At 41.5% G+C, this 24,023-nt stretch overlaps 2 protein-coding genes across 2 annotated transcripts; one reads left to right on the forward strand and one right to left on the reverse strand.

Moving 5' to 3' along the window:
• Positions 1-3,887: 3,887 nt before the first annotated feature.
• On the reverse strand, positions 3,888-6,572 carry med10 (mediator complex subunit 10). Its single transcript, XM_051390042.1, has 4 exons — positions 6,312-6,572; positions 6,140-6,223; positions 5,135-5,237; positions 3,888-4,692 (listed from the first exon to the last, which is right to left on the reverse strand). Exons 1-4 carry the CDS (start codon positions 6,431-6,433, stop codon positions 4,597-4,599), a joined length of 405 nt encoding a protein of 134 aa, XP_051246002.1. The 5' UTR covers positions 6,434-6,572; the 3' UTR covers positions 3,888-4,596.
• Positions 6,573-8,201: 1,629 nt separating this feature from the next.
• On the forward strand, positions 8,202-23,192 carry ube2ql1 (ubiquitin-conjugating enzyme E2Q family-like 1). The gene is made up of 3 exons (XM_051390040.1): positions 8,202-8,458; positions 9,159-10,086; positions 19,563-23,192. The coding sequence occupies exons 2-3, from the start codon at positions 9,379-9,381 to the stop codon at positions 19,692-19,694; spliced, it is 840 nt and encodes a 279-aa protein (XP_051246000.1). The 5' UTR covers positions 8,202-8,458; positions 9,159-9,378; the 3' UTR covers positions 19,695-23,192.
• The last annotated feature ends 831 nt before the right edge of the window (positions 23,193-24,023 follow it).

A 24,023-nucleotide genomic window follows, 5' to 3' on the forward strand; every position in this document is an offset into this window, starting at 1 on the left:
CAAAGGCAACAGATAACCTGATACTACACCAAACACTCCTTCACAATGTGATACCTGCAGGACAAAGTCAGTGGCGCAGTGCACTCATGCCTTTGTTTTTTAAAAAGCAATTTGTTGAGTGTCTCATTTATACCGTGAAATCGAAGAATGGAGGCTCTTCCAGAATGAAATATCACAGTATTTACAGCAATTATAGTATTTACTCCACCCAGTGTGTTATATGAACTCTGTCCTCCTGCGTTTAAGTACCCTTCAAGCCTGTGAAAACAACAAATAACAAAGCCGAGGAGAGTCCACCACAACATGAATCATTTCAATCAACGCCGCTGACAGACTTCCACCACACATTCGCTGCTCCTTGGGGAGTGCAGAAGAAGAAAAAGCATCTGCCATTGAAAAAGAAGGAAGATGATGGCCTAAGTAAAGAGTTTGTTCGGGGGTGTTGGGCCTGAGTACACATGAAGAGGAGGTGAGTGGGGGGAGAGAGGAGGAGAGAGAAAGACTCAGTCACCTTGGATGAGTCATCTAACACAGCTCAGCACTTCATACAGAGACATATTTACAGTACAATACTCCCTGCCTCCCCTCTCCCCTTTTCTGTTTAGTCAAGCATCACGACACACACAGTGAGTGTCTCCCTGTGAAAGAAATGTCATGGTGCGCAGACACAAGCACAAACTGGATAAAAACAGCATTTAATTTATTTCCCATCTCTACAAATTGGCTTGTTATTGGATTGAAAGGGTGCCTTTGACCAACACTGCTGTGACTCGCTGCAGTGAGGATGTTCGTCATCCAGAGACAGGGAAGCGGGGTCAGGGGGTAAAAAAAGTCTCGAAATGAAGAGGTGGTTGACGGCATTTGATAACTAATGCTCAAGGTGCTCTGAGTACAAAAAAAGGAGTGTTTGCAGCCTTACTAAAGGACAGGTACTGTGAGGACAGTTTACTCTGCTAATGGCGTCACAGGCTTCCTGTTTCTTTGAGACTTTGGGGATTAAAGGTGTGATGTGAAGCGTAAAATATTTTCTAAGATCGGTGTAAGATTCTCAAATTATACCACTGATGATTCCACTTGTTTCCTAAGCAAGGACTGACCTGAGGCCAGAGTTAGCCGTGTGCTCATTATATTTTGTTTAATCAGGTCTGATAGATTAGGGCTGTATTGTGAGGTCCATCAGGTTGTTTAATACTGTCATATTCAATCATCATAATCATCACAGAAGAAAAATGTGTTTTTTGACATGAGTGTGAAATATTGCCACTGCCTTCGGATCATATGCTTGTTAATTGGTGATGCATTATGCTGCCGATAGTGTTGGTGTTCTCTCTCCTTTTAGTTTCGGGTCTTATTATCCATGGGTCATTTTGGATCAGCTCTTTTGTTGTAAATGGGCTGCTGAATTTCTATAGTGTTTTTATCAAAAGTGTACAATTAACCTCTCATTCACACACACACTCAAACACTGATTACAGAAAGCTACCGTGCAAGGTGCTGGCCTGCCCATCAGGAGGGCTAAGTGTCTTGTTCAAGGACACTTTGACAAAGGAGGAGCTGGGTATCAAACCAACCCTGTGGAGCAGCTCTACCTGCTTTACCCCAGCACAGCGTTGTCCATGGGTCCCTCTGTGAATCCATGAAGACCCATAGTGATAGCTTCTATCTCATGCTAGTGCTATTACTTGTGTTTTTCATTGTGTTTATTTCCCATAAACATGTTTTAGCCAGCAGCTTCACACTCCTTCAGCCCCACCAACCCACCACTGGACCTTTTCACATTTTATTTCTTGACATTTTTAAAGGGCATAATTATGTTTTTTTTTTTTTTTTTTTTTACAACAGTTAATGGAAAATATACTTGGCTCTGTATGAGAATGCATGAGAATGGGAATAATATGATGAAAATAAAAGAAAGGTACCTTCACGCTGGATTCTTTTTTAAATCTAGCACCTATCCCACCAAGGTTTTGTGGATGTGCACACAACTGTCCTTGCCAAAAACCATTACAACAGTGTGTGCTAATTGCATACTTTACATGAAAAAGTGACCCTAGTTCGGAACAGTTAGAGTTAGATGAGAAGATCAATACCACATAATACAAATAAAACATTTTTTAAACTTTAGCCTGTGTCAAGCAGGTGTTGTTCTATTGGAAAAATGAACCTATCCACATTATATTAACTAACTTATAACTCTTCATGCGGTGTCTAAAAAGCAGGTTGGGAAGCAAAGAAGAAACATAATTCCTTGGATGTAAATATTGCATCTGTGACTCTCCTCCTCCCCCAATAAAAGGTGGAAGCTGACTCCCCCATAAACCACGGTTGACAAAACGAGTCGTGTGTTTGGAATTCCTCTGGGAACAGTGACAGCGAGGAAAGAGGGCTGTCTGTATTACTTTACTGTATAGATCACAAACCAATAACAGGGCTCATTTCCCTCCTCCAGTCCCAGAGGATCCGCCTCCAGGGTCAGGGGGGTGTTGCCGTGGTTAAGCTCCAGCAGGAGGAGGCGTATTGGGCCATAACCTGCCTGATGACGCAACCCTGTCTGTCTCCACAGCAACTGTCCTTATAGACAGACACTTACACAGTGTATAGTTACACTGCAAGATGTTCTGGAGGCGCCACTCGAGCTGAGTGACCCTGAACACATCACTGCTACATCACTGGTACCCTGACCCATGTTTCATTTCTTGAACATTTTTTTTTTTAATTATTAATTGTAGTTGCAATAGCAGCAAAGCTAGGTCAGGAGAAATACAAGTAAAAGTACTAAAAATAGTAGCACTAGTTTCAGTTGTTTTGTTTTTAGTTTCAGTTTTTTTCATTCCTGAAAATAATTAATTACACTTGTACACAGTACATGAATACTTTAAATTTTTTACAAAATACTCAAATACTAGAATGAGATTTTATATTGGTACAAAATATCAGCCTTCAAAAAAACTGAATCCTAGTGAGTGCAAGCCACTAATATCTCACAATTCTTTATCAATGCTTGAAAAATATTAAAGATTTACTTGAGAGGACTGTATGCACATTTTCCAGGATGGCTACCAGAAAATACTACATCAAATTCTAATAATAATTAAGGATGCAACGATACCACTTTTTTTCAGACCAAGTACAAGTACTAATTCTGCATTTCATTTGCCTCGGAGGTCCAAAGTGGGAGCTGGGTATGACATCACACCCGAGTTGATCACTACAACGCGTTAGAAATCCAAACTCTAGCCAGTTTAGCCACTGTTAGCAGTACCAGTTGATAACAACACAGTACGCTGTATTTTTCTCATACTAGCACATCCACAGACAGAAGATAGTGTAACCTAACGTGTGTACGACTGATTTAAAGTAACACAAAAGACAGAAGTCCTAATGAACAGAATATTAGTTTTTACTTAGTTGACGCATCGAGTCGCCATCTTGGATTTTGAGGGTTGGTGATTTGGAAATCCGACTTTTCCGAAAATCTGACTTCCCAGTTAAAAAGGAATACACCATTACATTTAGGTACTTGCCGTTACAGAGTACCAACATGAACAATGACTCTGAAAACATTCTACTCGTCAATTTAGCATAGTTTGCAGTTTGCACTCCGTCTGTCATCATCCTTTATCTTAAAATCTCTCCAAACTGCAGACACTGTTTCTCCTCTACCTACCTGCTCAACGAAGGTGAAGTTAGTGTCATGTTGTCGTTAAGTGGTATCAGGTGCAGTGTTACCGGAGTAGTACAGTATCGTACCCAATACTGGTATCTGTATCAGTGCAGCCAAATAATGATATATTTTAATTTATCTTGTTTGTTAAACTTCACAAGTGATCAAATTTGTTGCCAAAAATATTCTCTTATCATTGTAATGAAATGGACAAAACACAACATCAGTCCAACAAGGATCATTTAATAACAAAAATTATAATACAAACAAGTTACAAATAAAGAGCAGACTAATTTCTGACCATGTCCAATGATCAGGCACAGAATTACCATCAAATAACATTTGCATTCGATAATCTTGGCCATTAGAAACCTGAGCTTGATACAAAATGTCATGAACCGTGTGGTAAAAACGTATGTTGCACAATGATTAGGAAGCATTACAAAAGGTAGAGTGAAAGAGTATAAATATACTGTATGTACAACTGATGGAGTAAATTCCTTAATGCAGAATCAGACAGGTGCCTTTTAGCTCTTGAACATTTTCTTCTGTACAGTGGGGAGTTGTAGAAATTGCTTCCGCTGCGTATTCAGTGTCCATGCATTAGTAGAGACTTTAAATGTGTCCCCTGGCAACATAAAATTATTTGTTTCTCCTCCCTGCTTCTCCCTTGCTGTTGTTTTGTATTTCTTTAAATTAAGTTTAAATGTAAGAAAAGGCGAGGAATTGCTGAGTCAGGGTGCTGAGCAGAAAAAACACCTCCTCCCTCAGGGTACTAGTCAGCAACAGCATCACAACATTTAGGGAAAATAGGAAGGGCTTATTATCATATTCTGCTGGCAACCACAGAGGATCCTGATCGGTCAAACTCCATTTAGGCTTTCATTTCAAGGGTCACAGGTTGAAGGTCAGGGGTCATGGTGCAGCAGTCACTAGGAGGGAGCGTCTTCACCGTGTATAGCCTTATACTTGGACATCTCCTCTGGAAATACTTTGCTGAGCTCGGAGATTAGAAGGCTCTTGAATTTCTGTAATAAAGGAAAACAGAACAGCAGAGGCTGGTTTATAACTGATTTATAACTACCTCTTATTTTATGTTGAAGACCAAACTTGTGCCTAGGACAGAGTAACTTAAGACAAGGTCAGTACAATGTGCTTTGTTGCCATCTGCAATACCAAATAACAAAGAAATGTTAGACAAAACTGAATTTATCATAAACATATCAATCTACTGAACTACAAAAAATTCAGCACTGTGTCCAAAAACAATGAATTTATCATGAGTAAGGTCACATTAACAGAGAAGGTTGTTTGAAGTACATGGCAATCCTTGAAAGGGGGCATTTTTACGTTTTTAAGAGTTCCTAAATATGCTTGGGAGCATTTAATCAGTGAACTAGTTTGCTGGCTCTGTGTATTCTGACGGTGTCGTTGGTGTGGAATCTCAGTGACCCTGGCATTATCTCTTACCGTCATGGTGTCGATTTTGCCTTTGACCTGCTCGTTCCTCGCCAAGGCTCTCTCCAGACATTCCTTGGTGTACAGCTGAGGGTTTCGACCTTGATCAATGTATCTGAAAAACACAAGGCATAATATCAGTCAGAGGAACTGTGACGAAGGTATGAAACACAGATGAGGAATGAGAAATTCCATTGGCTAAATTTTGGAAGTTGGCCTTGCTTCTTGCCAAAGGTACACTGCATAATATATGAGACTCCAGAGTAGGGCTGCACAGTTCATCGAAATATTATCAAAGACTGCATATCGCAATTTGACCAAGGGTGATATCTAAATCGCAGATGGTGCAATTGTTTGATAAAGGTAAAATGTGCGACTAAACAGCATTACAATGAAGAGATGCCATGGCCCTGCCTGCCTATGATTTTTGTTTTCCCCAACAAATGTCACATCGTAATGGTTTAATGGGGTTTTTTTCACAGACAATCAAAATTGTGAATAAAAAATGATTCCCACTAATTATATCACACTCGCAATATGTGTCAAAATAATTGCAATATGATTTCTTGCCATATTGTGCAGCCCTGGTCTTTTAATTCGGTATAGGATGTACTTGTTTCAGCAAAGACTTTTATTCAGCATTCCTTCACCCAAATACAGCACACTATGAAGAGTGGCAACAAAAAGAGTGAAACAATTCATACATTTTCAAAAGTTATTTATATATCTGTTTGCCGAATTTTAAAAAGGCTCGCAACAATACAGAATAAAAGTTATATGAGGCTTTTAACATTATTATATTTGCAGATATAGAACGACAGTATAAAAACAGCAGGTTTTCAAATGGAGTTTCGTGTGGGTATCGCAAAAGGATCTGTAATCTATCAACACAACAAATAGGTGTGTTCACAGTAATACAACAATGACAGAGAGCAGGAGAGGTGTACAGAAAAGACATGGGGTTAGGTTAAAACACAACACTAATTATATTAACAGCTATAAGGTTACTGGACTCACTCAAACACCTCCAGCGGTACGTTGATCTCATGAAGCTGTTGACGGCACTTCTCGATGTCCTGTAGTCCAGATATCATGAAATTTCTGAAAATAAAAATCAGCCGAACAGCTCAACATAACGCTGTGTTACAGATTCCTGGCGTTATAATGTTCTCAATGTAACATGACTCACAGTTTTTGGTTGAGTCCTGCTTGGCTGCTAGGCTGGAAGTCGCTAACGATGATTCCCAACTGTCGAATATTCTCGATAAATTTCTCCAGATGCTCCTCCAGATTATCAAATTTTTCCGCCATCTTAATTAACTGTTGCTAAACCACTAAAAGTAAACAGAAACGACTCCGTTTACAAGAAACCTTTAGCCAAAAAATCGCTGTTTACTGTTAGCCACTGACTCTACGACAGTCACAACGCCGAACTGCTTTACGGGAATAAAATAGCCAATCGCTGTCGGTGCTGTTCTGCTACCTAGGCAACAAACGATGACAGATTGTCGTTAACTGACGCTGGGTGTCGTGCTGCCAGTTAGGAAGAAGCTTCTTTGTCAAGACCTCAAAATGAAACTAACTGCATCTAAACCAGTCCTGTACACTTACTATACCAAATGTAAACGGCCTACTCATTTAAATCACATTGAGAATATATATTATGTCATTTGGAAATATGTGCTATATCAGTTATGGTGGTCTATCATAAAAAAAATCTACAAAAAGTGCTTTACAGGTTGTTTCAAAGCTAGATTGACTATATTGTGTTATTACAATGTCTGACTATGTGGTTAGTAAAATAAATATGCATGGTTGGCACAGTATTTACTTCCTGCTCACTTACATGTCATGAATACTTTCAAAGACAATACACCCCATGAAGGAAGAGTCTGTGTCACACTTGGGTTATTATCTACAAACAGCCTAACCTAATAATTCATTAATAATAATTCATTCATGCTTTACTTAAATCATTAGCTATATGGAATTGATGTTGTAGATGTTCTCAGATAGTTAGCTGTTGTGTAAAATGGGTTTTTCATTTTTTACTGTTGAGTAAAATCACTGCGCTGTCTCATGTTCTAAAATAAATCTGAGGATCTATGATTTCTACAAGAGTGTGGACAGAGTGTGATTTTCCATACAAACTGTCACTGATGACTGTGTTCACTTTCTGTACTGTGTCTGGATATGGATGTTTATTCTAGTATATTCTATGTGAAAAGGATTAAGTTTGCACCTATGAAATCTACTTTCATGTGAATAATTCATTTATTTATGGTTGTGGGCTAATTTAATCTTAAATTGTCCAACATATTCAGTAGCCTAGTCAAGGAAAAGGAGTCCAAATAGCCTATATTTTCCCATTAACCTCTAAAACAATGCTGAACTTTGCTCACAGCATAGGGTTACTTTACATAACATGACTGCATTTTGGTAAATTTGAGACTAAAAGTGAAAGTGAATGTCACTGACGTTGAGATTTTGAAATTACAACTCTTCCCCTTTCTGCCTAAGTAAGCCAGAATAAACCAGGAAACAAACTATAAACCTTCAAAATAGAAGTCATTTGGCACCTTGCACAGGCCAAGGATAATGTCCTTCAATTTTAATATTTAGGAACTGTTTATGTGTGTAATAGAGTTTTGCAACAGTTTATGGTTTCAAGATAATGACACTGTAGATTTATTAGGCTATTATTGTCCAAGTAGTGTGGTGGAACTGCTCTTAATGTTGTAACTCATTTAGATTAATTTTTCAATTCACTCTTGGGGATGTTTCCCCTTGTCAGGAATGATATTTATTGTGTTGCTTGTTGTTAATTTTCATCATACAGACAATAGTTATTAAATTGTGGACTAGGGTCGTTTATTGGAAAAGGCATCATTTAATATCTTAGCTGATTTGTTATCATCCTTATTAATTACTATTGTAAGTGCCAACTGGACAATCTCAGTGCTGTAATTAGTCCGTAAATGTAGCTATTTTGGCGCTTTGACTTGCCTCGAGTGTAATCTAACTCCGGGGCTTTTATTTTGAAAAGCTGCCGCCGTTGCAGCGTCTCACCGGTGAGAAGAGACTGGATGAGGAGGATTACCGGGGGCTGCTTCGTCCTCGGCTGCATTAAAGCTGGAGCTGCCGCAGCTGAACACACACATCAAAGGCTCTCCTCCTCCTCCTCCTCCTCCTCCTCCTCCTCACCGCAGCTCCCGCAGACGGCCGGGCTCCTGGATGGTGGAACCGTTTCGTCTTTTTACACACAGCGGGATCGGTGTCCGGTCTACACAACGGGACATAAAACGGACGTACTCACGTTAGTTTCAGCCGTCCACGGTAAGCACCGGGCTGCCGCTGTCGGATTGCTGGTCTGATATTGGGTCTGTGTAGGCGGGAGAGGACACATAAAGGACCATGTATGATATTCTCATGATAAGGACTAACAGTGCTGGCTGTGTATGTTGTGGACACATAGGGATCTTATAGAGTACACCTGGCTTTATGGTATTTTAATCCTCTATAATAATATATTCTATAGTATTTGGCAGTAGCTTATTGTGTATATATCATTATAGACAGTTTATATTGATCTCAGTAATATTTATATTTGTGTAATTGAATCTGCTATAGCCCATGTCTCTACATTGTTCCTATACATTATATTATTATGTACTATAGTAGTCTAATGTGTCTCTTGTAACCATGTAATCATGTGTTATAACAACCTTGTGATGCATTAAGGTGTCTTTTCCTCCCATTATGTTCCTTCCGGTACAGCCAATGGTTCCTGCTATGATCCTGCACTATAAACATGGTATTATGTATCCTTGAGTAAAATGTATTACAGGATCACCTCAGTGCTTCTGCGTAACGCATCGTCCTATCATTGAACAACTGCAGTCACAGTCATCACGTCGGTCCGCTTATGGGGAGGAAAAATGACTGAATTCCATTGATCCGTTTGTGACAGAGCTGTTTTGGTGATATTAATACTTTAAACTGGCATTTATTTGTTGTTTTCCTGTTTTGTCTTCAGTCGAGCTGTGTCGAGATGCTGCACTGAGGAGAAAACAGCAGAGGCTCCCCCGGTTGTGTTCATCCTGAGGCTGCAGAGAACGGAGGGGGGATTGCGGTACAACAAGGTTAATACTCAGCACCGGTAAAAGGTCTTCTCTGTGAGCGGGGACCGACTCGAAAGGGTGATTCTTGCCCCTGTGCGGGGGGATCGGCGGAGAAATATAGATCTCTAAAAAATTATGGCCACCCTACTGCGGAAGATCGGTCTGATCCGCCTGCACGACCGAGACACCGAGGACCCAAAGCACCATCAGGGCTCGTTAAAGGGGACCAAAGGGAACCAGAAAAATAACACCAACAAACACTGTCAGACCGCCAACGAAACCAACATCCTGAGCACCCCGGAGATTAAGGCGAGGAAGCTGGAACAGCTCGGCAAGGACAAGCCGTCCGGCAAGGATAAGCAGGGCAAGGATGCAAAGGAAAAGCAGCAGACGGGGGGAGGCGGCGGGAGTAAAGCGACCAGTGCCTCCTCGATACCACCGCTGGCGCCTCACCGGCAACACTGCACCCAGGTCCGGACGCGGAGGCTGATGAAGGAGCTACAGGAGATCAGGAGGTTAGGGGACAACTTCATCACGGTGGAGCTGGTGGAGGACAACCTGTATGACTGGAACGTCAAGCTGCACCAGGTGGACAAGGACTCGGCGCTGTGGCAGGACATGAAGGAGACCAGCACCGAGTTCATACTGCTCAACGTCACCTTTCCCGACAATTTCCCCTTCTCGCCGCCGTTCATGCGGGTCCTGACGCCCCGGTTGGAGAACGGCTACGTGCTGGACGGCGGGGCCATATGCATGGAGCTGTTGACCCCCCGCGGATGGTCCAGCGCCTACACGGTGGAGGCTGTCATGAGGCAGTTTGCGGCCAGCCTCGTAAAAGGACAGGTGAGGGGAGAACGGGCCGGTGGGTGAGGGTTCTTGCATGGTGTCTCATCAACCATACGGGCATGTTGATCATCTTCCGTACGTTTATTTTCGGCACTGGATATGAGCAATTCAGCGCCGTGCGTAATTAACGCGTAAAACTGCTTTTATGCATGTAGAACATATGTCCACCATGGCGAGGCTTTCAGTCTAACATGGATTATTTAAATCACTAGTTCGTGGTATACAACTGGAAAATGTGAACGTGTTGTTTTGGTAATTTCATCTATTTGCAGTGAAAATCAACGTATAATTATGATTTTCTTGAATTAAGGGTCATTTTTGGACACTAGTGGAATGATCTCTCGAGACAAGATGTTTATAGGAACATTCATATATGTAGTAGTATGAAATAGACCCCAGTGGGAGATTTCTTTTTCAAGAATAATATAATTTTATATAAGATCAAATCATTTAATCAAAGGGATGTTTTTGCTACGCTTCTAGCCTCTTTGTAGCATTTTCCATGCTCAGAGTGAGCTATAGGTGTCCTTCTGGCCTTCTTGTCTCCTCACCCCCCACCCCCTCATCCCTGCTGTGAGCAAAACCACGATTGTGAATATTATTAATCTTTATGTGACTTTATGGCGGCCATTTCATGCAGTGCAACCCTCAGTATCTCCTTGATGCCAGCTCTTCTCTGCAGTCTGGGTTTGCTTTCCCTTTTTTATTACCTCCATAAATCAGCATCCTTTGACAACAAAGACCCACTGCCATGCAATGGAAAAGTCCTCATTGCTGCTCTAATGCAGTCTCACTACATCTGTACTATCAGATTATTATAAAGGAGGAATAAGACAATTATTAAACACATGCGCTGATGGATTGAAAGACAGATGACTAAGTAGAGCCACCAGGTTGCCTACCTACCAGCAGTCCTCAGTGACTTACACTGACTGGATTATGTAATCCTGTCAAATCTGTTTTTCACATCCTCATTGCACTGCAGCAGTAGCAGCAGCAGCTCGGCAATTCCGATGGAAATGGCTGCATCTCCAAATTCACTCCAGGCTATAATCGTTTAAACTCTGAATAGATTTTCTTTTTTCCACTCATAAGAATCAGAGTTTTTTGTTGTCACATGGTCACTTTTGTGTCATTTTCCAGTCATTTCATCTGCAGAGTCTGCTGCTCACTCCTCAGCGACCCTCTGTCTTTTGACGTCAGCAGTATGACAGCGCTGTGACAGGAGACCTTATGTAAACTGTCACCGGATTCTCCTGCCCAGCCCCCAACCCTTGGTGCTTTTTTTGTCTTTGATGATATAACTGAACGTTATTTCCGAGTCATCTGTGATCATTAAGCATCTGTTACCAAGTGAGGTCATGCAAAAACTGTACCCACAGCAGAGAAAGAGGAAGAATATGTGTGTGTGTGTGTGTGTGTGTGTGTGTGTGTGTGTGTGTGTGTGTGTGTGTGTGTGTTCATCTTGATTTGCTGCTTGAGGAGATGAGCTAGCAGCTCTGCAGTGCTCCCTAATTATGGTGCAGTGTCTTCCTTCTCCAGTTTGCTAATGGAAACAATATTGATTAATTATTCCGTGTGTGTGTGTGTGTGTGTGTGTGTGTGTGTGTGTGTGTGTGTGTGTGCATCTCTTTATCTCTTTGTTTGCCTCTTTTATGGATATGTGCCTATACAGGCACTTGCATGTGTTTCATGTCCTAATTTTCTGGGAGATGTACTCGTCTCTCATGCATCACCACTATTAGAGCTACATAGAGTTATATATACACCTAAATACACTGGATATATTTACTCGCCCTTGGGCAGCGGTTCACTGTGACAACAGTGTTGTGGCTCGTTTAGAAGCTCCTTCCCTATTTTTAGTGTGAGAGGATACATGCAGTGACAAAGTGCTGAGGTGAAAGTCAACAGAGTTACACGTGTCCTCACCTGCAGATGTGAGAAAACACACACACACACACACACACACACATACACATACACTCACATGAGGTGAGGTGACAATTTAAAATCAATGAACAGATCACCAGTATGGCCTTCAGATACCTACCTTCCAATTTTAAGGATCACTGTCACAGTGTAACGTAGCTTGTTTGACTGAGTTTTCATCCCACAGTGCTGTGCAGTTGTCTAGTGTGAGCAAACTCAGCATCATGTTCGATATAGGTGCCTTTGTAGTGTGAGCCTGTTTGGTAATTGATCTGCACTGCTGTATTGTTGCATGTGCAGCAGTGTGTAGAAAGTTCACTTTAAATTTAAAGTCCATGTACTACTGGCTATAACATATTCTTCTCTTCTTCTCAGTTTGCCCTGTAGGCATGTCTTACTAGACTTCTTTGCATACATTTCTTCACTAATCATTTCTGTAAAAAATCAGGAGAATCCCACACGGTGTCAATCACTTGAACGTCTCAGTTTTCAGACCTTCATCATGTAAATGTAAAAATCAGCTTTGTTGTAATTGTTGGTTGTTCTTTATTCACTTGAAAACACAAACTTGTTAAATGTAGCGTGAAATTAATCGCTAAAAATTACACCCAAAGTAAATAGATGTGTGTGTTGCAAGGTGACAACAATTTTGATGATTGACTCAAACTTATAAGTAATTTATTAACCAACTGCAAGCACACTGTATCTAATTTGCTGCTTTTAGCAATTTCACATGGTTAAAATTTTAATATCTTTTGGACTGAAATTCAGACCAAACAAATGATGTGTTCTTTGGCTCTATACACTAAACTCACTATGTGTATAGTACACACTGAATAATCAATTGATTATTAAAAAAAATGCAATTGATGCCTCTTAAATGCTCACTTCTCTTTAAAACTTCCAGTTCGTAATGCAGACTTTCTGTTAAAAATATGTAGACTCCAAGCCCAAGTTGTGATATCCCCTGATGATATCATCAGAGTTATTTTTTTCAGCTTTGGAAAGTTCTGATCATAAGATGTGAAAGTGGTGGGGTTGCCCCTTTAAAGTTTCCTGTTTTCTGTGTTAGACTTCATTGTTCCTTAACGTTCATGTTTATACGTATGCAATGATGAATGACAGCAAAGTGCTCTGCTGAGCGTGGGCAGATAAGGGAACCTGGACCAATGGCACTAAAAAAAACAAAATTGATATGATCCTTTAGTGACCCCGCCATGAGTCCCATGGGGCTCTCCTTAATTATCTGATGAGGATGATGATGACATTGATCCCTGTTTGTTTATCCCTTCCCCTTTAAGCACATGTCTACGTTATGCAATCTTCCCCCCTCCCTCTCATCCCCCAGAGCTGCTTCCCAACATGCACTGGGGCCTTCCATGGTCTGCCCATTGACTGATCTCCATTCACACGATTACCCAGCAGCCACTTTACACGAGTGTGTACCTCTCAATGAGCAGGCGCTTTAGTTGAAATAGATAAACACTGACATGGCACTGTATGGGCCCGGGGCGCTCACTCAGCTGAACTGAAATACACACACACACACACACACACACACACACACACACACACACACACACACACACACACACACACACACACACACACACACACTCTTTTGTTTGCCCATTCTTTCTCTCACGAGCAGATATTTTTACTTCCTCTCTCCGGCCTTCTTTGGATGCATCATACTGAGCCATTCTTGTAAATGACTGCAAACACAATGGCGCAAATGAATGCTCAATTTCACCTTTTCATGCTGAGGTCATAGACTTTTGTGCAGGCTTGTGCATCGATACACACATTCACAAGCATATTTTCACACACTCTCTTCCTCTGGTAAAGGTATTTCTGTTTCTTTTTCTGCCTCTCTCTCAAACACACATATAACCACTCTTCTCAGTGTAGCCTTATGCAAACAGTCCATCTAATTTGTCCGCACACACACACACACACACACACACACACACACACACACACACACACACACACACACACTTCCCAATGCTCTCCTCATAAGGAGCAAACCAAAGAGAAATTGCCAGCGATTGTGCATAAAAACAAATACATGATGCTCACAGCGATTGGTTTAATGGCAACAAGATGTGTTTGGCTGAGGGTACATCCCACCCTACCATTGATTACCATGGTAATCACACCTCCTTAACAATGATAACAATGGCCAATTGCTATAATGATATCCATCCAAAGCAGCGGCCGCCATTTTGAGGTGGTGACAGCAACCATATGGCGCGATGTGAAGATATGCATGGTTATGAGGCTGCTATGAGAAGAGAACAACATATCCTGGCTTTTCACCGACACTCTCTGACAGTAGCCAACCAGTGCATTATCTTTGTTTGTCAGCTGAGGTAATCTGTATTACAGACCTCTGGCTGCACAGAGAAGCAGAGCAGGTTTCAGGCAGCACTGCTTAGGTGACACCCAGTTGGTTTGTTTTCCGTTTTAAAGGCTGCGTGGTTGTCTTTTAATGTGGCTTGGTAAAATAGAGGAACATAAAGTCCCCAAGGAATACTGCATGTAATATCTATCTGAATGAGTCACTCACTGAGTCATGCAATGAGTTTCTGAAAACAAGTGAAAAACCCTGCCAATGAACTGAAAGTTTTCTGGTTTCCAGCACAAATCGACTCCCAGAGTCAAGTCATTGTCTTCTTGCTTGTGGTGAGATCAGCCGTGTAGTGCCTTGTTTCAATTGTGTTTCATGCGTCAAACCCAATATGAGATTAAATGACTCGTCATGGTGGACATTTGGGGCAGGGATTGGTTTCAGTATTGATTAAAATCGAAAGTCGGTATAATTGGACAAGCTCCTCAAAATGTGTGTGCGCTTGAGAGAGACAGGGAGACAAATTGAGAGAGAGTGCAAGTGCTGCTAAGCCCTGCAGTGAAATGAGGCCAGTGTTGCTACAGGAATGGAAACTGTAACCCTAATCTCCAGATCATTCAATGTTATCACCTCATCTCCCTTTAATCCCCTGCATCACTTTTGACCCAAAATAGCCGAGCAAGTACGCAATAGGACACACTGATCATCATCCATCAGATGTCATGGGAGCAGAGAAGTTGGACTGTGTTTGATGCAGTTCTAAGCTGTAGCTGGAAACATCCATTTTTTGTTAAAAGAACTGACTACTTTAAAAAGTATAGCACTAATTATTTCCCTAAGCTTATGCAGATAAATATTTATCTTGTTTAATCTCTCTAGTCCTCGTCTATATCTTGTATTTGGGTTCTTCTTTACTGGAGTTGGGACAAAAGTAGTTAAATATAATGTGTGCTGTTGTCTTTTGGACCCATGAGTGAGGACATGATACCCCCCTGTTCTTATTGTGCTTTTTAATTTAAAATAACTTAACACCCAATGGCCAGAAGAACTAAACACTCAAGTTGCATGAAAAGTACAACATCACTGTGGTGTACATACTGTACATAAGGCTCACATATACACATGTTGCTAAGGCATGAATATCAAAGTACTGTAACATGTAAATCCCAGTCCCAGTTATACAATAACTACTGTTAACCAGGGGGAAACAAAAAAGAACAAAAGGAAAGAAAAAAATGAAAAAGGTTCATACCAAAAGTCCCACAAATCAAAAGAAAAACACAAACAGTAATGAGGCTCTATTGGCAGAAATGGAACATAATATTCATAGGTATGTTTACATTGTGTATAATCACCTGAATATAGGAATCGTTATGGTTTTGTTACCTTAGAATGACGCCCTTCCATAGCAACCAACGTAGTCTCTCCTACACACTTCACGGTGTTCACAAATACATTAGATTTCAAAAGCGGTGTTAAGTTAGTTGTAGTCTTCAACTTCACCGCAAGATGCCACTTAATCTAGCAGCCCTTTAAGCGTCCCAGTAACAGTGACAATGAACTGTCAATTTTATATCTTTAAACTGGAAACTGACATTCAACCACAAACCTTGAAAAATTGTGAAAAACAGTGATGGACCGATTTCTAGAATGAATTGATAATGTTTGGAAATACAGCAGATTTACTTTTTTTACTTGTATCAAAGTTAAAAGGTATAAAAAGGGTATTTGCTAAATAGCACTGACGCAAACTAGCAGCAGTTCATCTCAATCAGCCATTTTGTTTTGTACTCGCTTTAAAAAAAATCTGTCTTAAAGGTCCAGTGTGTGACATTCAGGAGAATCTATTGTCAGAAATGGAAAATAATATTCCTAACATGTTTTCACCTGTGTATAAATCCCCTGAATATAGGCATCGTTATGTTTCCGTTAGAATGAGACGTTTTTATCTACAGACACCCAGGTTGCTCTAGATACACATTTAGAATGGGAGGGTGAGGCGAGGGGTATTCAGTTGGTTGCAATCTGCACCACCAGATGCCACTAAATCCTACAAAGTGGTTCACCCACATTACAAAAGAAAATTCTTCTTTGTTATATGCGGTATCTAGCCATGCAGATACTTTCGGTTGTGATTGTCCAGGTTTTTAGCTATCCATCTCTTGGCCTTGGTATAGATTAAACAAACAAGATATAATGTGTTAGTTATTGAGCTTTAGAGGTGCTTGTAGGCAGATTTTTTTTTTTTTTACCTGGCCAGGCTATAACTGTTTCCCCTGTTTCCAGTCCTTGTCCTAAACTAAGCTAACCAGCTGCTGGCTGGAGCTTAATGTTTAACGCACAGACAGAAACAAGAGTATTATCCATCCTCAGGTCTAACACTTGGCAAGAACTGTTCCTTTAAGATGGAAAATGAAACATTGATCATTGTTGCCTGGTGTATCAAACATTGTTTCAATACATAACAATGGCTAACCCCTGGCTCAGTTTATCTGGTGTTCTCCTCTTGAAAAACTGGTGGAGCATATAGCTGCAGGACTAAGGTACAGACCATGGATGTCTAACAATATGAGGATATTTATCTGCACTGCAGCATGCAGAGCTCCCCACCTCAAAGAATTTCATTAGTATTGGTTTCAGTGGAGTGGCCTTAGTGCCATTTTCTCCATGCCAAGAACCGTTCTGGGTAGATGGAAGTGGTGCAGTGTTACAGAGCGTGTACAAACAAATACAGTAAAGTACCTGACATATTACACAGCAGCAGGCTGGTGTCCGGTGAGTCAACTACAACAGAAACTTCAGTACAGCTGCAGTATTAGCAGTGGACAGAGATTTACTGTGCTGTCCCACCTCTTTGTCACGACCTTGTCATGATTTGTGATGTTTTGGAGATTTATATGAAATGATGCTCTTCAAATATGAATCACAGCTTTGTCATGGCTGTGTATCTGAGTGTTCAATGTAAAAGACAGTTGTTGCTTTTTCTATTCACGCTCCCACGCACTTTTCTTCAGAGAAGACTTAGCAACAACAACCGAATGAGCAGCTTTATCATAGCAGGCGACACCCACACCACATTTCTCAATTTCTTTTTTTTTTTTTTTTTTGCCCACACATATTATTAGCCCCAGTGTGTGAAGGAGGGAGGGTTAAAATGGGTAAAATTGTCTCCATCAGATGTCACAGTGCCCTGAGTGAGATGTTTTTCACACTGAGCACAGGAGGGTTAGGTACTCGTATACAGTATTTATATCCTGTCACATTTACAAGCTTTTCATCATATAGTGCAGTAGTTGCTTCTGGTTTTCACTTACCTCCCCATTGCCCAGTGTGGTGGAGTGTATATTTTCACTCCTGATTGAACCTGACGTCTTAAAAGCTCTTTTCTTGCCTTTAAACATTGATCTAATGTTGGTCAACCTGCATTGGACCACTTGTCCTGTCAACATCTCCCCCGCGGCAGTGCATTCACAATCGAGTTCATCTATGTGCTCATGTGGGCTGTGTCTCTGTCTATATATATTTTGCCTGGAAAGACTTGAAACTATTTTTCAGATTGAGCTTGACAAGACCACTGACCACCATGAACAAGGGAACCATCTTCCTTTAGATCTGACACATATCCAGAACAAGCAAATAACGTTTTGGCATGTTCTGCTTTTTAAAATTTTGCAGAATGTCATTCTTGTTTTGAGTAGACCCAGGGAGCAAAATCAATAATGACTCATAATGAAAATCAATTGTTTTGATTGATATTGTTTTCCTCTTACGTATAGTCACCATGTGTCCAAAAATGTCTTACTTTGGAGTCAAGAATGGCATGTATTCAGACTGGACAGGAAGGGGCTGAAAGAAACCTAATACTGCATCCATTTTCACCATGTTTATTTTCAGACAAACAAAAATTACAAAGAGCTAAAACGACTAGTTGATTAATCGGTTAGTCGATCAACACCAGTAATCAGCAACATTTTGGACTGTTAACTGGACAAAATGTGACATTTGAAGACGTCACCATGGGTCATTTAGGTAATAATGATAGGCATTTTTCATGACACTTCACAGGCCAATCAATGGGCTCATCAAGTAAATAATTGGCAGATTAATCAATAAGGACAATAACTGCTAGTTGCAGCTTTAAATAGCTGCTGCAGTCACTGAAATATTCCACACATAGTGGCTTTAAATTAAAAAGTAGATTTTGCAGCCACGCAAACACAACCAATCTCCATTACTTTTATTGTTATGGCGAAACAAAAATACATTAATCCTTGATTATGATGATAGCCAACATCTAATCAATTGTTCTTTGGCTCAGGACCTGTTTGTCTATCCAATTTTGTGAAAATGAATTCATAATTTGGAGGTTCCCTTCTGACATACAGCCAGACAAACAAATATATTTGTTATATTTGAAAATAGCTTCTTTGGCAGACATTGTACTTAAATGCAGGGCTGTAGCCAGGAGTTTGCAAATATTCCAGCACAACAACACCTTTCCAACAACATCTTCGACTAGAAACAAAAACAAAAACATTTTTTTCCATTTCATATTTATATACCTGCTCAGTTCTGTCTTCTATCTACTTACATAGTGATCTAAATGCTATTTTAAACCATTCTCCACTTTCTGGCGGAGAGTCAGATAAGGAGATGGATACTACTCTCAAATCTGTGTGCTAAAACATGAGGCTACAGCCAGCAGGCGGTTAGCTTAGCTTAGCATAAAGACTGGAAACAGGTGGAAACAGCTAACCTGGCTGTCTAAAGATAACAACCTAGAACCTTTAAAGCTCACTGAAGACAAAAACGGAAGTGTACTAAGGCAACATACAAACAACCGTGGTATAAATCTTCATTTAACTGTCCGCCAGAAAGCAAATGAGTTTCCCAAATGTTGAACCTTTGCTTTAAAAACCCCAAATCCCCAGAGCCAATATGAAGCACACGAGGTTGATGTCTCTAATGTTAGCTAATGCCTCTGTCGTAGCGTCCCATATACAACGGCGATAAGATGACGGAATATTGATGTCTTTTTCAAACATATGTATGAAATTAAAGAATGAGTCAATTTGTTATTGTCCCATTAGGGGACAGTTTGATGGACTGTTTTGTATCTTTCCAAACAATCCTAACCTCGTCTCCCTCTCACCCCCTTCCTTTCTCTCTGTATCTCTGCCTTTCCTCACAGGGCCGTATATGTAGGAAATCAGGGAAGTCCAAGAAAGCTTTCAGCCGCAAGGAAGCCGAGGCCACCTTCAAGTCCCTGGTGAAGACCCACGAGAAGTACGGCTGGGTGTCCCCGCCTGTGTCCGACGGCTGAGCGCCCCGCCACCGACCCTCAGACCCCCGCGCTAGCCGGACAAAACCCCAGCTAGCCCCGACACGCAAAACGACACACCACGCTAACTCAACAATCTCTCACCTTTCACCTTCTGCTGTTTCACTCAAGAGTTTTCTTTTTTCTTTTTTCGGTTTTGTGTGTCTGTGTTATTATTTTTTTTAATCTTTTTTTTTTTTTTTCGTGCTCATCTCCACCAAAACTCTCTGAGAGCAGACACGCCACCATCATCGCCACTCCTCCAACAAGAAGCAACTTTCGTTCCCCTCCCTCTCGCCCAGGGAGGTTCTTTCCCCCATTCTGGAAAGACCTGAGAGGGAGGGTGTGTGTGTGTGTGTGTGTGTGTGTGTGTGTGTGTGTGTGTGTGTGTGTGTATGTTTGTCACTCCATCGGACATCACCTGGGAGTGTGTGCGCGTGCATCGGAGTGTGCGTTACTGTCGGTGGATTTCTTATTTTGCTTTGTTTTTCCTGAACGCACACCCATGCACGTGCAGTCGGATAAATCGGACAGTGTGGACTTTTCCACCCATGTGAAAGACTACTGAATGAAGGAGACTCATCCCCCTCTCCTGTCCTCGCCATTCCCCTCCCCTCCTCTCTTTCTCCACCCCTCGCTCCCCTCTTCTCTACAGCACTGAACTGGCGTCACTTCCCACCGTCTCTCTCTGTAGCTGTCGGGTCATTTACATATAAATGAAGCTGTTAATGTTTAATAGACGGGCAGCGCACTGGCGTTTAATACTCACTCATTCACTCCTTCATTTCCCCCTTTTCTTTTTTCAACTGTGCCGTTGCTCACAGTTCAATGCAACATGAAGATTGTAATTTACATGGAGCTGTGCTCTCTCTCTCTCTCTCTTTTCTCTCTCTGTCTCTTTCTTTAGCTTGCTCTTTCACTTTGTTTCTCTTTCTTTCTCTCCGTCTCTGGTGGCTAAATTTAGAGCTCACTGTTGCGTAGATGGATATTGATTTCTAATGGAGAAATAAAAAGTCACATGTTGCTTTATGCAGAGACTATGTACGATAAATAGAATGACAGTCAGTCACCTCTCTTTCTTTCTCTCTTTACTCTCATGTTATCGTGTGTGTGTGTGTGTGTGTGTGCGCGTGTAGGAGAGGAAGAAGACTGTAATTCCCATGATTTAGATACCAGATGGTACAGCTGAAGGCCAGGCCTCAGTATGTGTGTGTGTACATGTGTGTGTGAGCAAGGGAGAAAACCCTTTAAACAGAGAAGAATATGATTTACTGTGAATGACACTAAGGCCTAAAGGGAGTGCTGTTTTTATGTTTTTTTTTGTTAAATTACTCGTCTTGTTCCACTTTCTGTGTCAGCTCCTGATTATTACTACTGTAAACACGTGCGTGGTTGTGACTGAATATCTACGTGCACATAGCCTCGTCTGTCTCTTCTCCAATCCACGTAAAGAACTTAAGGTCTGTAGAATATACGCTCCGGACGTTTAGCTGCGCTCCAGATGCGCACACACACTCAAGCTCGCCCACACATCCACACGCAACACCCACTCGTGCGTACACCTGCGGCCTTGGCGTCAGCGGTAACACGCGGAAATGGAAACAGACATGAAGGCTCGAGTGCCGCCATAGATGGAGAGGTGCTTTAAATGAGCGTACGCTTCAGAGCCCGCCTGATTGATGTCTGCTGAAAGAGAGGGAGAGGAAGAACAGAGGGAGAGGAGGGAATTGTGGGAGCTTTGATCACTACCGGCTGCTTCTGGAAATGTCAGGTGGCTTTCAAAATGGCCGAAGACAGATATTATTTGCTCTACCCGCTGTGATTACACACAGTTCCCGAGTTCCAACCTTTAAAAGGACTTTATAAATATCTAATATTAACTCGGCTGCAGCAACGTCGGTCTCAATCAATCGGGCGCCTGCTAGCCACAGACTATCTGTCCAAGCAGTCCAGCGGGTTCCTCGTGTGTTTGTTTTGCTATCTGCCAGTTAAATGTCAGAGGGAAAGCTGCTAATTGGCCTGACATTTCAGCAGAGCGTCATTAGAGAAGAGCAGCTGAGAGCAGAAGGATGGAGGATGTCAAACCTCCCGCTCTGCGCTGACATTTTGTCACTTTCCGCTCCTGCCCTGTTTTTTTCCCCCTTTTTTGGAGGGGGGTAGCAGAAAGTGGGTTAGGTGAGGAGAGACCAGAGGTATAGGAGCAGCTCAATGCCAGTCATCTCTCAGCAGGCCCAGCCGTAATCCTGAGGCAAGATGTTTAAACTGCTGAGCTGAAGCCGAGCCGTGCTGCCAGCATGCCGCGTTTTGGATCAGTCTGCTCCACGTTTCAAAGCCCCCCACCCACCTCCCTCTCGTGTTGGGTTTGTGGACGACGACAAATGTCCGTCTGTGCGTGAGTGCATGTGTGAGCAAACGTGTGTTACACTCCCATTATTTAAAAAAAAAGAAAAGGAAAAAAATCATACCATCTGGTATGTGATCATGTACGAGAGCGTGTTAGTCCTCTTTGAATTTGGATAGTCAGTTCAGGGTCGATCGTATAGTGATCTCTCAGCTTGTCAGCGGAGAGAACTGTAAACTGAATTATTATTAAGACAAAATATCTCAAAAGCTGCGTGTTTGCTGGTTTCAAGAGAATAATTTTGTGATATAGTTTAGATTGGTAGTTTGCAGACACTAACTGGGTGAACTGATTATGTTGTATTATATCTGCATGTGATATGTGATTGGTAGCTAGCTACTGTATATCTTTTTTCAAGAAAAGTAAGAAAAAACATGGGGAAAAAAACAAAAATGCAAATGCTTCTCTTTTCTTGTTCTTTTTTTCTTTTTTGGGTTCTGTATTGTATGTATATTTCTTTCTAAGCGTCCTAAAAATGTCACATTGTGTTATATGAATGTCTGTGTTTTAATTTATTTGTGGTTTGCCAAAATGAAGATTTGAAGCATGTTGCAGGTATTGTCACAAGAAAATGAGAAGAAAAAAAATCCTTACTAAGAATGATAGCCTACGTATTTGTGTGATGGGGGAAGGTGTGTTTATTTGGGGGGATTTCAGGGAGTAAAGAAGGACAAAAGGTTGCAATGCCTCAAGATTATAAAGGGAGTATTTCCTTCATTGGGAGTGCATCAAAGTGGAATCAAGAAAATTCCTACGCTCCCTTGAATACTCCCTAGTCCCCTCCATGATGTCACTACTGTCCCTTCCCCATTGGTCCTGCTATAGACAGTGATTTGGCTTATGGGTAATGCAGTCAACACAAAGATCTGGACTGAAAGTTCCCCAAGTCACAGATCTGGGATCAGTATGACCTCCCTATGCTTCAAATCTTACTCGTAAAGGGAATGTGCACATCTGACCTGCGATCAGTTACTCTGGGCAACTTCATCCCACTCCTGACTTGAGTGTTTGGTCGAGACCGAGGTCTTAAAAGTTCAAAAGGTGAAAGGTCGTTGCAAGACCAAACAGGAATGTGCAATAAAAGTTACAGCTTATTCAAACTCCGCTGATTGGACTGTGGTTTTGTTTCATATCTGCATTATGAGCTAATGTCTCACCTGGGAGCTTCTCTTGCTGCTACACATGCGTTTTAATGACCCACTTCAGGCTGCTGTGTCCTCTGCATGGCCCCTGCATTGTCCTACTTTCATTTGCTGCAGTCAATAAGACAACTACCGTCCTCAGTAAGGACAGACTGTAATCATCCGTCCTCTACTCTTGGGCTTTTATCAGACTGCCTCCAGCTTGATGGAAACACAGTGTTCCCTCTCTGTGTGTGGAGCGGTCGCCTTAATCTGACACATTCGCCTGTAAGTAGATGTGTCAAAGAGAACGAGCGTGCTCAGAGAGTGAGGTTGAAACGTAATAGTCAAGCAGTTTTGGGAACTTTTAATTAGGTGCACGGTACAGAAATTACAACTTTTACACTAAGTGGGATATGGAAACGCCATTAGAATAGACCCTTTTCACAGCAGCCATTTTGACATGAAATAGCCATAATAGTCATTTTAGTATCATTGGTAACACTAGGGGTGGGCGATATACATCGTTTGCGATAATATCGTCATTGTTGTTTTGACGATGAGCAAATTTCCATTATCGAGTATTTAAATTACCTCGCCAAAAATATTGAAACGCACGCGGAAACTCCTCACATCCACTTAATACACGGTGCAGCAACGCTCTCACAGCATGGTAGAATTCAGTCACACGATTAGTGGGCCTACGTGATCACATGATGTGATCACATGACCTCTCGTAGCATCCTCCTTGCAACAGTTTAGCAGCGCGTTGTGATGGTAGAGAGAAAATGCAAGCACCTCCAGTCCCTG

The sequence above is a fragment of the Dicentrarchus labrax genome, unplaced genomic scaffold (assembly GCF_905237075.1).
Source record: "Dicentrarchus labrax unplaced genomic scaffold, dlabrax2021, whole genome shotgun sequence".
Classification (NCBI taxonomy): Eukaryota; Metazoa; Chordata; class Actinopteri; family Moronidae; genus Dicentrarchus; species Dicentrarchus labrax.